At 40.6% G+C, this 17,138-nt stretch overlaps 1 protein-coding gene across 1 annotated transcript in view; it reads right to left on the bottom strand.

The window, feature by feature from the left end:
• The window catches only part of sema5ba (sema domain, seven thrombospondin repeats (type 1 and type 1-like), transmembrane domain (TM) and short cytoplasmic domain, (semaphorin) 5Ba), a 108,109-nt gene extending 95,225 nt beyond the window's left edge, over nucleotides 1–12,884 (bottom strand). Inside the window, exon 1 of the mRNA XM_062431491.1 lies at nucleotides 12,696–12,884. Within this exon, the coding sequence (XP_062287475.1) occupies nucleotides 12,696–12,855 (160 nt within the window). The 5' untranslated portion in view covers nucleotides 12,856–12,884. The remainder of the gene's footprint in view (nucleotides 1–12,695) is intronic.
• Between the last annotated feature and the right edge of the window lie 4,254 nt (nucleotides 12,885–17,138).

Here is a 17,138-nt window from a genome sequence, read left to right as displayed (position 1 = left end):
CTTTACAAGCTGTAAGAAGTGAAAGTCTTCAGATGCTGTCAGTTTTTACAGCTGTCACTCGGAAATGTAAAACTGGCTCACAACAAAAATAAAAACTCTTGATTCTTGACTGGTTCATCTCTGTGTGTCTATATAACCTTTAAATGTTGAAGCACATCATATCATTGTCTTAAGCCTTTCAGCTTTACAGTTCTGAATCAAAACCTCCAGGATTTGGTGCTGTGAAGACTGTCAGAGTGTGAAGTTAATATTAGCTCAAACAGCTACAGTACAGTTTGTCATTTTTAATGTGAACACTGGAGTAGTAACACTGCCATTAGTATTTCAATACTGTTCAAACCAACAGTACAGGCATGGCATTTCATTTACAACAATTATTTCAATTTGAATCATGTTGAAAACATCTAAACTATATATTTTCACTGAATTATTGTGTCCATAGTTGGATTTTGTAACATACTGTATAAGCTGGATGTCGCCATTGGCATCTGAGAACAGAAAGAAACTCATAGCAGTACATGCAGTGCCTGAAGCAGCAATATGATGCACGGTTAATTATATCAACAAGCACGCTGCTTTCATTGAAAACATGGGAAACATGAACAGGGAACTACAATGACGTCTAATTAAGCAGCCAGCGCGGAGAAGTAATGGAACCTTTTTAAAATTAATAACAGGCTATGAAACATTTTTACACAAACAGAATTAAATCACTGATAACCTCAACACACATAATAAATCAAATGTTCCCACACAAATTCTGCAGGAGGCCTTTTATTACGCTCTATAAATATTTATCTTACATTTCTATACGGTGCTTTTATTTCTTCACATTCAAGCCTGCATTTATGGGCTGCATTCCTTTTGAAATGCAGGCTGGGTGCAGAAATAACACAAGGCCAGTGCGAGTAGGGGAGCGGGACCACGTCTGTATATCACTGTCTGATTAATGGCTGTGAAGACCGAAGCTGGAGGTGCAAGAGGGGAGCGTTGGCGGCGGCGGGAGGTGTGGGGGGGGTGAGAGCCGTCTTCAGTCTCGCAATCTTATGTAAACAGAGCTGAAGTTGAGGAAGGCAACGTGCTCGCAGGTTTGTACAAAGCAGCAGTGTGTGTGAGCATGGAGTGTATGTGTGTGAGTAAAGAACATGAATCTAACACGCAAATGAGACAATTAAGATTAGCATCAGTTCCTTAAACAGCGGCTGCATTTACACGCACAACAACACTTCATTACCGTTCAAAGGATTATGCTCGCGCAGACACGACCGGTTTGCACTACTTAACATACAATTACGTCGCAGAGGCTTCTGTATTACAAGAATCCAACTTTCACATTAAACTGTTAAACATTCAGAGATTTCAGGTTAAGTAAGATCATCTACTGCTTTGTATTTGTACTTGTTTTAGTTGTTGTTTGAAGGCAACAACTACATGACGACTAAATACTGAAAGGCCAGACGTTGTTAACCTTTACATACTGTTCATATTATGACTCATAATTCGTCTTTACACCAATTCACCTTCATAAAGTCCCCATCAGTCATTAATAAATGTTTGATTCATCCTTCAGTTTGATTAATCTATGAAAATCTAAGCCGATTTTTGATTTTTTGTAAAAATAAATATAGGTCAAACTTGTACATTTGCATATAAAATGTGTATCAGCTGCAGACAAAAGATTTTTATTTCCATTTTTGTATGTATGTAAGGGTTAAGTAATGAAAATGACACTGCTGCTATCCACAGCAGGAACTGAGAATCCTTCTGACTCATAATTTTTCGATTGCAACAAATCATATCAGAAAAAGAAAAAGTGTATATTCTCGTCTCCTTTGTGACTCTCTTCCTGCAGGCAGGTGCTCTGCTATTCACGGCCAATCAGAGAGACTTGTTCCAACTAACAAGTTCGCCTTACGAGGCTGTTTGAAAAAGGAGAAAGCATCACCACGCCGTTGTCGCTGCTGTCCAGGTGACATGAGCCAACGTTGGTGCTTGTTTCATAATGAGAAGTCTGAATTCCTTTTTGTCCATTTCTCAAAATTCCCTCCAGCGTTGACAGCCATCTGGTCATTTACAATTTGTATTTTGTCAGAATATTAATCTGCAGTGAGTTTGTAAAACCAGAGAGATACTGTGGTGATAAAAAAAAAAACAGAATTCCTCCATCTTCCTTTCAGGGTTAACAGGGTTACTGTTAACATTTTTGGGAAACATCAGATATGATGACGGAACATGCCAAGATACTGCAATTTGCGCAGATGTGCTGTTGACCTAACAGTATGTGATAAGTCAATTGGGATGTAACAAGTGGGAGGTTGCAGTGCAGAATGCTAACGGTCAACAGCACATCATGAGCTTGTGTTGGTGTCAGGAATACTGTGTGTGTACTGTGCAACATATATGTACATATATATAAGAGCTGAATATCGGACCAAAAATGGCGCCCGTTAAATACTATAAGAATAGCTCGGCTGGAGTAAAAAGTTTCTACTTTCCAGGTTTGCTTCCACTTTATGCGGCCCGCTGAATATGCGAGGTAGTGTTTCTACCACTGATTCAGCTCGTCGCACATACTTTAAATTGTGTTGATGTCACTGATTTTTATAACGCTTTTCTCGGCTTGAGGAAACTTTTACACAATAAAACTTCAGTGGATCAACAATTCATGATATAAAGAGTCATAATTGAATTTGTTTGCAGTTGGAGGTGTCCCGTTAACAGTTTTACAGACATCTCTTTTACAATGGTGGTCTATGGGGGAAAATGCTTTTTGTGCTGCAGAGGGATTTTTCAGCTGCAATACAGCAAGTGACCACTGGGGGGAAAATCGTCTGATGGCTCTTGTAACACATCCATGGTGTGCAAATGCAGTCACAGTCAAAGTATTTTGCAGCAGCCACGCAAATAGATTAGGCATTGATGTTGGAGGTGAAAGCAGGGAGAAGTGGAGAGTTAACACAACAGTAGAAATGTTGTGGCAAAAACAAAGAAAGAGAGTGCAGACAGGACTTTGGGTCATAAAGAGTAGAAGAAAAGCTGAGGCTAGTCTCAGTGCAGCCAGCAGGACTAAAATACAGCAGCCATCAACAAAACTCAAGGCCTGTGATGCTGAATACACTCTGGAAAACATCCAGAAATTACACATTTAGTTAGTTTCAGTTAAAACATGATTCATTCGCCCCATAATATAAGACCATTAAAACAAAGCATATGACATGAACCATAAAATAAGAATGTGCAAGTGGAGAAATAGATAACAACAGAATTATTCCCTCGGAAGCATTATGCACCGACAGTAAAAACAGGAGCTGTTAGCGTTCACTTCAGAGAATTTCATGTGGAGCGTAAATCACTTCAAACTCGGACTCTAGAACCATTATGCCCATATAAACATTATCTCACATCATGAATGTCTCCTCAGAAGCTTGTAAAGAAAAAAAAAGAAAGCAAGAGTGAATTTGATTCAGTGGCATGCGGGAGAGCTTGTGAACCACAAGCTTGTTTACTCTGGTAGAAAAGGCCTCTCTGACAGTGAGGGGTCTTTTATTGACTGGCATTTATCCTCCTGCTTACAAGTGGTTTTATATGCACTGCTCGGTCCTTCCCCTCATAACTGTCTGGCCAGGAGGTGGGGCAAAGTAGGGACAATAAAAGCAGGATGAATATGAAAGTCCTCTTCTCCCATGGTTTAGTCGCTGGCCTCAAGCTGGACTTGATGAATGATTATTGCATTCTCTTTTTTCCCCCCCTCCCTTTGCGATAGGCAGGCAGACGGATTAATGCATTAGCCTGTGGCTGCCCGAGGGATGAGGACAGCGGCTGAGACATTTGTCTCACAGAGACGTAAATCGGAACCTATCCGTCTCCTTCCAGCTAACAGTTTTTTAAACATTCAGCCTCTACCCACACAAAGCTGCGTGTGGCCGGAGTGAAGTGGTACCCCAACAGATCTGAGTCACTGTTTGACTTAAGTCTAGATGAAGAGCATTCAAAGCTGCAAAATGCTAACATATTATAAAGGAATGAAAAGCACAACAAATTACAGATCTGCACAATCACACGCAGAAAAACCACAGAACTCGAGCACAGTCCGATCCATTTATTGCTTAAAACCAGATGGAACGTGAGATTCCCTCAATTTGGAGCACATAGATCGGGCTATTTGATAAAGATCTATCTCACCTTCATCTAATCCCTCCAAATTTGAGCCGCTGGGCTGCTCTGCTATCTGTTCTATCAAACGACTCCAATATAGAAGCAGAAGAGAAGATAGAAAGTAGAATCTGACAGCTGAGAGTGCAGATGTATATCGATACGATTTTTTTTTGTTTCTCTTTCTGTCTTCAGCAAAGGATGCATTAAGAGAATTGGATTATACACACAGCTAATGATTGTACCACTAATTGCATTGAGCTTTTGGAGATATAAAGTCAGACAGGACCTAAGCTCTGACTATTCCAGCCCTCTAGCACAGGGCTGAGAAAGCTTTCAGAGAGCTCCAGCGGTCTAGCAGGGACAGAGTTAAAGATGTAGTTAGAGACCCCAGTTCCATAAAAGACTCTGATTGGGCGAATGGGATTAAAATGAGTTTGACTGAGTGAGCTAAAAGGTGAAATGGCTTTAAAAAACATTTGGAAGTCCCGGTAGGAAATTTGTTGCTGTTGACTGGAAGAAGTCTTATAAGTGCACACAACAAATCGCTGGTGGAGGATACAGCTCAGATGACTCTTATGAACCCAAATAGCAGATATCAATAAACTTGCTTCTTTTCTTTTTGAACGTTCACTTTTCATTTTAAGGCTAAATAACATCCTGAACTATATCGTTTTGTTGTTGTTGTTTTTATCATTAGCATCATAATCAGGCATCTAGTTGATTTCTCCCCCTCAAGAGCTGCATTGTTTAATGAGCTATGAATGACATATATTGCACTAAAGGTAGCTGTCGATCATCATCTTCCTTCAGGGGGGTAACACAGGAACACAATGTCTTACTAATGGGAATAAGACCGGCTGAAAAGAGGCTATATTGACAATGGTTATCTTCGGGGCAATGCGGTCGATCCAGGGTTGTTAACAAAACAGGTCACATACACACAAAGTCGAGCTGCTATCTTCTGGCAGATGATACTGTGAATGAAGGATAACCTCCAGTGCCAATTAGCACATACGATTGCATTCTGACAATTGTGGCCAAATACTAGCACAGAATTAAAGCCGCCCTGCAATATACAACATTTGCATGAAATATCCATTTGCTGTAAGTACATTTTTGTGCAAATAAAGTGGCATTACTTTGTTGCTGAGGCCCTTCAGGAACAAAACTTTTCCCCCTGCAGTGCCGGATCTGTTCACACCTCAGTCTTATCTGGGGGCAAAATCCCTCCAAATATGTTTTGTTTGGTCTTCTTCATATCACTTTTCACCCTTCCTCGCACTCCAGTCTCCACCCTCTGGCCCGTTCCTCCTGCTATCTCTCCTGTTCTAACTTTCGATTTTCGCTTGTGGTTGACTTTCGGAGAGGTTGATGTTTGAGAGAGGCTGCCTTGCCTCAGTGGAGCACGACTCTCTTCCTTCTATTGCTCTGTCCTTTCAGCCCTCCACCGCTCCCCCCGTCCTCCCCCCTTCCTCCCACTTGACTGAACTTAAGATAGAGGGGTCTGCGGGGTTACAGGCAGCCTGTGGAGACCGGGGGACTGAGCAGCCGCGGGAGGAATGGCGATGGGGGCCAGGAGGCTAATAGCCTCTCGGTCAGCAACCGGTAAAGATGTCTGCCTGTCTGCCTCTCACGTAACCGATGGTGAAGCGACAGACAAAGTTACTGACGATTTGTCCGCTATGCCCTGGTTGCGTTATAAAACTGACAGAATGTAAACAATGTTCTCAGAAGGAGAGTGTGAAAGAAAGTGTGGGTTATATCACAAGCTCTATTCAGACATGGAATCGGTTAAATTGTTGGCGATAGACTTTTTGGTCTTTAAACATAGGTGTCTGTTAAGTAAACGTTCTGTAATGGTTCAAACTGAAGCAGAAGTGAGTCTGGAAGTAAAAATATGAAATAAATTGTGTTCTCAGTTCTCTCAATGGCTGCGCCAGTAATGGATTTTAAAACTTATCTTGTGGTTGATCATTTCTTATATGAAGAGATCTGCTTATATTCACTGTGACATCATCCAAACATAATCAAAAATGGTAAGATGTGACTCATTTGATCTCTATTTGCTTGCATGCTGCGTGGAAAGTATTTTGCTTTATAAGGTTTGAACTATGGAGAAAGAAGCTGAACATTTGATGGTTTCATTATTTTTGTGGTGTTCTGAGACAAAAGAGCTCATTCGCAGTGATATGTTACAAAACAGATTTTATTTTCCTTCATATATAAGAGAAGATCATTAAAATATAATCACACTGCTTTTGGAAGTGGAACATGTAGAGTAGTTTTGTCCTCTGAACCTTTGGCTGTTTTTGTTTTTCACTCTGCTGCTGAGAAATGCCACACTTTGAAATATCCTGAGATGGTTTTATGAAAAGAAATGATTAACACAACTTAAACATTGTTTTGGGGTTTTTTGGACAAGATCTTAAGTTATAAGATTTTCCATCATTTTCAAGTAGATTTATCCTCATTTATCCTCATGGTGATTGTAGACCTGTCACCATACCTACTTTGTTGGACAATATATTGTCTCAGAAATAATTGGGATAAACGATATTATTGTCATTTTATACCACTGATATAATGATAATATGATAGCATAATAGTGCATTGGGGGGGGGGGGGTGGGATTGGAGAGTGGGCGCTACACTTCTACAGACTGTCATTATGGTTGGGGACAGAGTTATTTACCTTTTAATTCTTCTACAGTCTCCACTCAGGACGTACACAGTGAGGAATGGAGGACACTACTTGTTTAGCCAATGTGACATGAATAGTCTCTTAGCTGCTAATGTGAAGTGTGGCAATACTGAAGTAAATAAAATGATCAAAGTCATGTCCATGTATCATATGATAAGTCCATATATAGACATGATGATGCCGATAATTACATTATTGTAGGATATGTCAACATAATTATTGTGACAGGCCTGGGTGATTGGTGAGTTTTTATGCAAAATGTGTACAAAGGGTTAAAACCTGTTAAGGAAGGAAGTGGTAGGTAGTGTTACAAGGTTGAACCGAGTGAGTTTCACTTGAAAAGTAACTCAGGTGCTTATTCAAACATGACGCCGACATGTCAAATTACATGCATTTACACAGTGAGGTGCATGTCTGAAAGGAGCCACAGTATCCAAGGCTGCAGGAGACAGTGTGGCTACAGAAAAGCAAACAAAGCCCTTTTCTTTTCCCGCTCTCCACTTTCCGGCAAGTTAAAGCCTTTAAATGTTTTCTATTCTTGGATCCTCTTTGCTCCTGCATCATATATCCCAACGTACCATTGGTGGGTGAGAGGCTGCATGCTAAGCACCACTCTGCAGCCTGTTGATGGCTGCAAAACGCACCACGGCTCCAATTAGGCCCCAACACTACAATCATGACTGAGGAAGGGAAACGAGGACGGGACGGAAAAGTAGGATGAGAATGTCAAACGAAAAATAGGATCAGACCTTCATGGAGAAGACTTTTTTTTTTTAAGTGTTATGTCTTATAGGGGCATCACTCAGTTGCTGCTCAGATGGCGAAACGGCTAAACGACAGCACCATTACCCAGACAATGAAAGAGATAGAGGGGACTTATACAAAGAGGTCAATACATTTCTCGGATTATTGTAGAGGTGGGAAAAGAAGAAAAAAAAGAAGAGGCTGATAGAAGAGGGGGGATGGAAAGGGGAGACGGGGTGAGAAAGTATAGGAAATAAATAAAAGAAGAGGTGCATGAGGAGGAGAACAATGACTGAGAGAGGCAGGGAATAAGAGAAGGTGTAAAAGCAAATGAGGAAGACGAGATTAGCGAGGGATAGGAAAGAAAATGAGCAACAACACCGGTGGTTTCTCTTCAGTGAGGAACATTACAGTGATTTAGGCAAAGCAGATGAAGCAGAATATGAAGCCATCGAATCTATGGGACAACTTCCCCCCTCTTTTTTTTATCTACTTCTCCGAGCCTTTACACACACTCTTAAACCGCTCTCTGGGCCTCATAACATAATACACAACCGACTCCATAAATTCCAAAAGGCTCCATATCTAAATTCAGAGAATTCCAGTTGCTGCCCTCATGCTCTTATCTGACCGTACGCTGCGAGTCGGTATCATCTATCTAAATCATGAGCTGGCGGCTCGTACAGGGTGTGTGTGTGTGTGTGTGTGCCTGTGGATGAAGATTACGTGGTAGCATTGCTGTCTTTCTCCTGCACGGATCTGCCGTGTGGTTGACATAAAGCTGCTGGCACGTCTCCTGGAACATCATGTTTATGGTGCGTTTTAACAGATTGGAAAAATACTGAGCAGCCAAAGTGAAGCTGATGGAGATGTTTGATACTCGGCGTAGTTTCTCCAGCATCTTCTGATGAGGCTTGTCAAGGCTGTCAACTACAGTATGGCAGCAAGATGGGTTTGCAAACAAATACTTTCTCTCAGTATTTGACTGTATAAGGGGCATTTCCATCTATTGAAACTTCAAGTAAATTACATTTTTCAACAAAAATAACATAAAAACTGAGATTCTTTCACTTCATTATACATTCCTGATGTCCAAACTATTGCATAAAGGTTCATGTGTCTGCAGGTTTTCAGTTCCAACCAAGCAGGAACACACCAGGCTTGACTCATTTAATCAGCTGATCTCAGTCTTCAAACACTTGATTGGTTAAATCATGGGTGCTCTTGATTGGTTGGAACAAAAACCTGCAGACACACAGCACACCCTTTATGGAATAGTTTGGACATGCTTGTGTTAGAGGATAGAGCGCTGAACTGTACAGAACACTGTACTCACAAAATAAACTGCTCAGATCTAATATGGTGGTGATATTATTAAAGGGGGACTCCACCAATTTTACACGTCTTTTTATAGTTGTTGGGAAGTACTACTACTTTTTTACAACAAAAAAAGCTGTATAAAGCTTCTTGTGTCTCCAGAGAGAGCTGCGTAAAATCTAGTAAATTACATCAAGGGATGTCACGAGTCAGTGTCAGTTAAGGCTGAAGTCTATGAGTTTGAAATCTGAAGTACAACCATGGACTACGAAAATGGAGGATGGCCTGTAACCAGCAATTTTTTGGGGTAATAATTTTACTGTCTACATTTGTTTTCTCTTCTCTTCTCAATGTTTGGCTAAGCTGGTTTTGTTTACTCCTATTTCTTGTCTTGTCTGACTTCTTTTTACCAATGTTTCTGGGCTCCCAGATCTAATTTGTGAGTTGATGTTATCATGACCAATAGAAGCACTGGCTGTGGCTATGAAAATAAAACATGTAGTTGTCCGTTGCTTTGCTTTAAAACCAATGTACAGAATAGCTTCTTTCTGCATAGCCTCCTCCAGGTGACTGAGGTATCGCTTCAACAAGCCGCTATAAAACGCTCATCAATCACTGAGGCTAATCTCAGGTTCTTGCTGACACTTTCATTGTGCGGGGCCTTTTCTATACGGCTGCCTCCACATAATGCTTTGACAGAGCAGCGGCCCTGCAGCTCCCCTGCCATGAGAGCCGCTCTCAATTGGCACGCCTTTGAAGTGATGCACTGGCCGAGCTCGGGCTAATCTGGACATCTGGAGACCCGGCGGGTGAGGCGGGACGGAAGGCAAAAGGCTCGGTGTGTATAGGTGACCTCAGCCCAGCTTTGTGTGGAATGAAAAATAGCCATTGAAATCCAACAGAAAAGAGGCTGTGGCTTTATGCACTTGAACTCCAGCGAAAAATGGAACGTCGCATAGAGTTCTTCCATGTCCGTCTTCAGTTCTATTAGCCAGAGTTCAGACCTGCAACATGGGTGAACTGGCCCCCAGAGCACAGAGGGAGACTTGGATGGGAACAATACCATAATCGGAAAAAGAAAAAGTCTTGAAGAAAGGTCTGCAATATGGTCTGGAGAGGAAAGGGAGGGAGTATATTTCTTATCACAAGTAAAACCCTCGGGCCACCTCTACAATTTTTGTGTTTCTGTCCACGATCCCCACCAGCAATTTTTTTTTTTTGGGGTCCTCCAATCTGAGACAGCGCTCTTGGCAGAAGGAACACAAACAGCCCTATTCAAAAATAAACAGAGCAATTTTGTGCATGTTTACCTTTCATTCTGCCGTATCTATCTATGATTCGCTGCCCCCCCCCCTCCCCACCCCCAAACTGTGCTGTTCCATTTCACAGGAAGACCACGTTTCTCGGCCCCCACTGTACAAATGAACAGGCTTGACGGTGAGCGCGCTTATTTCGGCACAATCATTTCTATCTCGTCCCCCTATTGCTTTCCTGTTGTTCTGTTATGGTGTGCATGCTGACCCCTTCCTCCGTGCCAAGCTGTGAGGTTTTATTGGCGCCGGCACGGGGACGTGCTTATGAAAAGTGTTTATTTTGTTGCTGTGAAAAGAGGCATGTCTTTATTTTTCCCCGCAGACAACACGTGGACGGGTGCACGGCCCAGAGTTTTAAAGTCAAGGATCTCTGAGGGAAACAGAGAAATGTTCTCCTCGAAATAAATGATAGCAATCATTTTGCAGCATCGGACCTCATTCAAATGTCCCTGTAAAGCCTGAACAAACCATTTCACTGTCAGAGTGAGGAATGGATGATTTTATGTGCCATTTAGTAATGCTGAATGCTTTTTGGGACTCATTTTGTAATTATATCAATAATTTCCTCTTCCCATCAGTTACTGATACATTTCCCAGAGTGCTTTGTGGTCATCTGAAAGCATAGTTATTATTAAATTAATAAGAAATGACTGCAAAAACAAACAACTGTCAAAATGAATAGAGATGATGGGGGAAATTCAACATACTGAAAAACATTTCTTTTTAAATGATGGATTTGCATATAGGTGGTGCACCATTCACTAACTATATATACAAATATACTAGGGCTGTCAATCTTCCTCTATATAACCATTCAAATTTCATTCTTTATTATTTTTAATATTCAAATTATATTTATGCTTATGCTATTTCTCATTTAATTAAAGAAAGATTGGATGATAGTGAACAGCATTAATGAACAGTGTTAAAAAGGAGTCTTGCTGCAGATATTTGGTTGTTTGTATTGTTAAGGTGAAGTGTGTAAAAGTTTAAACTCTTCTGGCTTCATCATATTATTTTTATACTATTAATAATTATAAAATGTGTTCCTCCTGGTGGGATTGTTGAACAGCCCCAGTCATTTGATTCTTGGGAGATTGACAGAGATCTGACATTTACCAGTGATTCCTTTACGCTGTTGAACAGTTTCAGATATTAAAATCAACTACAAGAAGTAAAGTCACAAAAGGCATCTAAACATTTAAGGAGAATTCTAGTTAATACAGCTTAGGCCTTATTGTTGTAGTTTTGGTAACGTCGTTATCGGTTACAACACTCATCTTATTACAGTAAGTTATTACAACAAAGTGAAGCGATCGGGAAAAAATCATGAGCGGTCAGATGATTACACAGGTTGTTAACAAGCCAAGAGATTATTCAGATGATAGAGCCTTTAATTTAGAGGGAAAACTGAATGGGAAGGACTGAATGGGTTACTGTAATATCAATAATAATCCTGTTGCATTCAAATATAGACGGTTAAATATGAAGCATAAACTGCGATCGAAGTTTACAGTCAGTCAGTGTAATAATTTTACCATTTGTAAGTGTCCAACCTGGGAGTTTGTGTACTCATCAGTCTAATCACCTGATTGCATGGACATGACAGACTTGTAAGGGCTGCAGTGTTGTTGTATGAAACGCAACACCACTACTTAGAGCAGAGTAATAATAATAGTAATCTAAAGTCAGACTGAAACTGACATTTAAATAAAGAACAGCTGCTTCAAATCATTTGAAATAAGTCAACAACTGCACCTGGAAATTAGACTATTGAAATATGAAATTCATTCACATCCTCGTGCTGTTTCTCACTACAGAGCCAATCGTCTCACTTTGCTGACAAATACCAATGCTCTTCACACAAAAAAAGGGTAAAAAATCTTAAACAGGAACATCACTTTTTTTGTGCTGGATGCATAACTTGCATACACACAGCACTGATTTTATAAAGTTCTTTGGGTGCTTATTTTAACAGCGTTACAAAAGAATGCACATTGGTAGTACTGTATCAATAAATCATAACTGATCAAACAAAATAAACATTCTGTCACTTATTCAATAAATTAACCCCTTTAACAGTTATACATCTATTTTTTATAATTTTTTTTACAGATACAGTTCAATGTATTCTGTATTCTTTGGCTCTAATCAGGATGTAACAGGCAGAACTTTGAGGTCTACTACCAATTATAAATAAGTAGATTACTGGCTAACTGTAGCCTCAGTGTGTGAGTTCTGCTTTTGCTTTTTTCCTGTTCAGCGGCAGTAAACACCACAAAATCAGCCAAAAACACTGCAATACTTAATTTAACAAGATAATCTGGGATGACAAACAGTATCATTAATTGTGATAATCTACACAGCTACAGCCCAGACACCAACCTTCCTGTGCTCATGTAAACTTAGTAAGTAAAACATTATCAGCGGTTTACACAAGCCAAGTGTTTGTAGACCATGTCTGACCTTGGATGGAGACTTTTGGATGTTCTCTCTTGGTGCACTCTGGTTGGGTCAGCGGGTCGAACAACGTCGGGGTCGGGGTCGTCGCCCAGTTCTGCGTGAAAACGGTCGGGAGGAAGAGGAGCAGGAAGAGGAGAGTGGAGTCCTGCAACGATGCTGTCATGGTGATGACCTCTCCTCTAACTGCCAAGGTGGGCCTCTGGGATACAGCTGTAGAAGGAAAAAGAGACAGAAGAAGAAGAAGTTCAGCAACTTTGACGATCTGACTTCAAAGAAAAGTATCTGTTGAATCCTTTCTTTTCTCAAACTTTCAATTCATCTCAAAGAACCCAAAGAAGAATGGAAAGAGTAATGCAAAAGGTATGAAATGTTTGTCAAAAGGACACAATATCCACAAGATAAAAGCAACAATGTTCAAGGCTGTGGAGACAAGAAACAAACTGAAAGAAGAAGAAGAAGAAAGAGACGTGGAAAGTGTGAAAGACACCAATTGGAAAGAAATGCTCCCCGAAAACTGCTCGGCTTCCGCAGCGAGCCGTCTCAAACAAGTAACTAACCTCTAACCTCCAGATAATTATTTAAAATGTGCAATTAAACTTTTGGAAGTTAATTTAATGGCTGATTAAAATTGGAAAATTGAAGGCAATAGCCGACTGTTCAATGAGGCGGAAGTTTCCACAAGTCGATGGAGCAGAATAGAATTTCGCTTAACGTCCGAGCCCCAAGCCTCTTTTTAGAAGTGTGCAGTTATTTTCTTTGATCTGTGTACATTCAGATGGATATTTTTACTAAGATGCATGCAAAAATCTATATTATCATCAGGTGTTATGTGAGCATATCCAGGCAGCAAATACACACACACACACACATTCCTACACAAAACACACATACAGACACTCTCCTGAGTAAATGCAATCTGCTCCAGACATAACATATGAGTTTACAGTGCTGAGCTGAAACCAGCAGTTCATCATCTACCTGTCCTGCACTTTCTTATGATGTTAGCTTAGCGAGGTGTAATATCATTGAAGTAGATTGAAAACTGAGAGCTACAACTTTCTGCACCACTCTGGCTAGGTTACATCTCTCTGTAGTGTTTTTCCTCACTAATGCTTCAATCAATAACAAATTATTAGCTTGGTTGAGTTGCAAATCAACCATATTGCCCTGCAATCAATTATCCCCTCTCACTACAGCTGGTAACTAATTAAGCAAATGCACAGTGCTCGTGTTTGTCATTACAATACAGTGGAGTCAACAGGCCCCCAAAGCTACTGCCAACAAACGTGCTGTTGATGAAACAGGTGGGAAGTGTTCAATGTACTCTGTTGCTAGATTTGATTCGGCCGAGCTGGAAGCGTCTCAAGTTTTAGTGTTAATTGATAGGTCACATTCAGACTGAAAATAACATTAAAAAACATAAGGGGCTGCGTTGCTGTCGGCGTGTTGCTATGGAAACACGGGGGGGACGATAGAATATGATCCAGAAAGTTCAGTTTGAGTAATGTCAGTAAGGTTTGATAATGCCTAAAAAATGTCACCTATGCACATATTTTTGCCATCCAAACTGATATGTGATAATTAGGGTCTGACTGATACTGGATTTCTTGGGCCAATGCCAACATTAGGGAGTAAAAACATTCCAATATCAATATATATCAGCTGATAATTTTATATATACAAAATATATTATACAAATATAACAAATATATAAAAAACAGTGATTTTTTGCAGCGATCTCTCAAATGTGGTTATCAAACACTTAACCGCTTTATGTTACTCATGTCAGGCAGATGTCTGATTTTCAAAGCTTTCTATTTCCATCCCTCTTTTCTCTCAATATGGACCATGTCAGTGTTTCTAGCGTTTCTCAATCCTACTCCTGGCAAACCTTCCTTCTCTTCCTTGATTAACTTGATTAAAATGACTGCCTTTGTTTTAAGTCGATCAAAGGTTGGTGTCTTCCAGGTTTTGATTGATTGAACAAACATCAGTGAGTTAATAAGGCATGGGCTGAGAGGAGATGCTTCAGTGCTTGAGGTCTTCCAGGAGTTGGATTGAGAACCACGGTGATATAGCACCTGTTCCATTGGCAACCTTGGTGAGTTTCCAATTCCAGCATCTGACCAAAATATATGACCTGCTAACTGCTCACATTTTGCTCTTAAGGTTCTGTGAAACATATTCTCTGATTCTCCCTCATCATTATTTTTTGATCCAACACAGTCACCTTTACCTAAGAGTTGTTTGGCTGGTCTCGTATCCCAATTGGAGCCTTTTAGCCTTTCCTGCTGCGTGCATTTAGGTCCAGTAACCTGTTACCACAACCTTGGCGAGATCGTATTACAGTGTGGTCTATGAGCCAACATGACACTCAAACACCAAGCTGAGTTTTCTCTGTCTACGCTACAAAGTGAGACCAGAAGGTTGTTTTTGTTGGGGGTTTTTTCAATCAATTTTTGAAGACTCTTCCAAAAAAAGATCAGTGTTTGGATGTTCTAAAATCACTAACATACAGTGGAAAGAAGGTCATAAAGAAGTAGGAAAAAAAAGATGTTGGACATGATTTTGGTTTGGTTTTCATCAGATTTACAGAAGTGAAACTATACTTGAAAGCGGATGAGGGTGAGTGATCTGTGGTAGTGGTGCTTGGCATGAGTCATCCAGCGTTTGGACCGTGTAGATGTCAGTAAATCCTTACTGATATACTGAGGCTGTAGGTGAGCACCTCAGAGATCACCTTGGACTAGTTCCACTTCTAGTTCTCTTTATATTTGACTTCATTACATGTGGAGTCCCTCAAGGACCAATCTAGTCTTCATTATAGACTCCCCATTATTGACTTTATTGGAAAGACCTGACACTTCCTGCTATGTAGACAGTGATTAAGATGGAATCTCTGCACGGTTACTTAACTGATGTTTGAATTTCTTATAAATAAATTCTAACAAAATTAATGCTTTATGATACGCATTTACTGCATGTTTTTAATAATATTCAACCTTTCATTTAGGTTTAAAAGTCAAATTTGACTTTAGTGACTTTAACAAGCACCCTGTTACCTGCGTCACCCAAAGTGAAGCAGAGCACCTCCTGTTGTAGCGTTTAATTAAATCGAAAAGATGGGACCATATGTTCCCTCATTTTAGCATCTCCTGATTGGTTTTGTTGTTTGTTTCATAATTGATTTAAAGTAATTAGCAGTTACTTTATAAGCTTGGCAGTGACTGAGTGTCTGGTTGTCTCTCTGAAACCTTGGTTTTCCCTGTACCCAACATTCACTTATGAGCTACTATGGTATAGAAACATATCTGGGTATTTATTGTCATACAGCAGACTCTCCATTCACTTTTAAGGGGAAGCATGAGAAAGAAACTAAGGGTTGACATACGTAAATGTCCCTGATTGAAATCTAACCGTGCACATTATGCTTACAGGGTATGCATTTCTGCCCTGAAGGACACCCTCATTTCTTTATTCCCCATCTTCTGCAGAAGCAGGTTTGGCAGGTACTTAATTCACATTAAATCACTGAGTCCTGAAAGTCAAAGGCTGACTCTACAAATCCTCTCATTAGTCTAAAAGCTGGACTGAGAGCGGGCATGGCAGGAGATCGTGACAGATGCCCGGCACTCTGCTGTAAGTTCAGACTTTGGCATGGACACACACATATGCGGAGAGAGCTGTACTGTCAGCGGCGGGATGGAGGTTAGTGCGTGGATGTCAAAAATATTCTGAAGAAAGTCTTATCATACACTCAAGCATACACACACATATACACACACAGTCTCAGCTCCGGAGATGGGCAAAATCCAGCCATAGACAGCTGGTCACACTCCATATTGGGTCACAGCGAGTGGCCAGAACTGACGCATGCTGTGTGCAACATCCACTCCTTTTGTGTGTATATGTGTGTGTGTGTGTTTATACCGAGCTCTTCAAGGCCACTCCAAAGGGGCCCGATTGCGTCCATCCAATTTCCCAACCCGCTGTGTTATGGATTAACAACAGTTTGTCAGCAAGGAACGATCTATACCTTTGCTTTTAAAAAGGCTCACCGAGCTCTTGTTTGTGTGTCCGTGAGTCACGCAGACACGCAGTCACTCAGACATCCTGCTGGATACAGTGATCAAGGGTCCACTGTATACCCAGGACTTACGAGGTACTTGTGTGGATTGGACTAATAGATGTCCAGGCACGTCTCTTTGTCAATACTTTTGTGATCAGTGAGGAGAGAGAGATTTACTGCTTTCACAGGAGTGAATTTGGTCTTGAGTTGTTTGGGGAGGATGAAGATGTCTTTTAAGTCGTCTGTAAAAGTACCACCACCACAGTGACACTCCATGTAAAAGTTCTGCATACACATTTTTACTTGAAAGTAAAAAGTGAACACCAACAGTGTTCATACTGGTGGCTCTTAGCTACACATAGGGGAGTGTGATGAGG

Source organism: Scomber scombrus, chromosome 13 (assembly GCF_963691925.1).
Source record: "Scomber scombrus chromosome 13, fScoSco1.1, whole genome shotgun sequence".
Classification (NCBI taxonomy): domain Eukaryota; kingdom Metazoa; phylum Chordata; class Actinopteri; order Scombriformes; family Scombridae; genus Scomber; species Scomber scombrus.
Note: the sequence above shows the minus strand (reverse complement) of the source record. Positions and strands in the feature narration are given on the sequence as shown.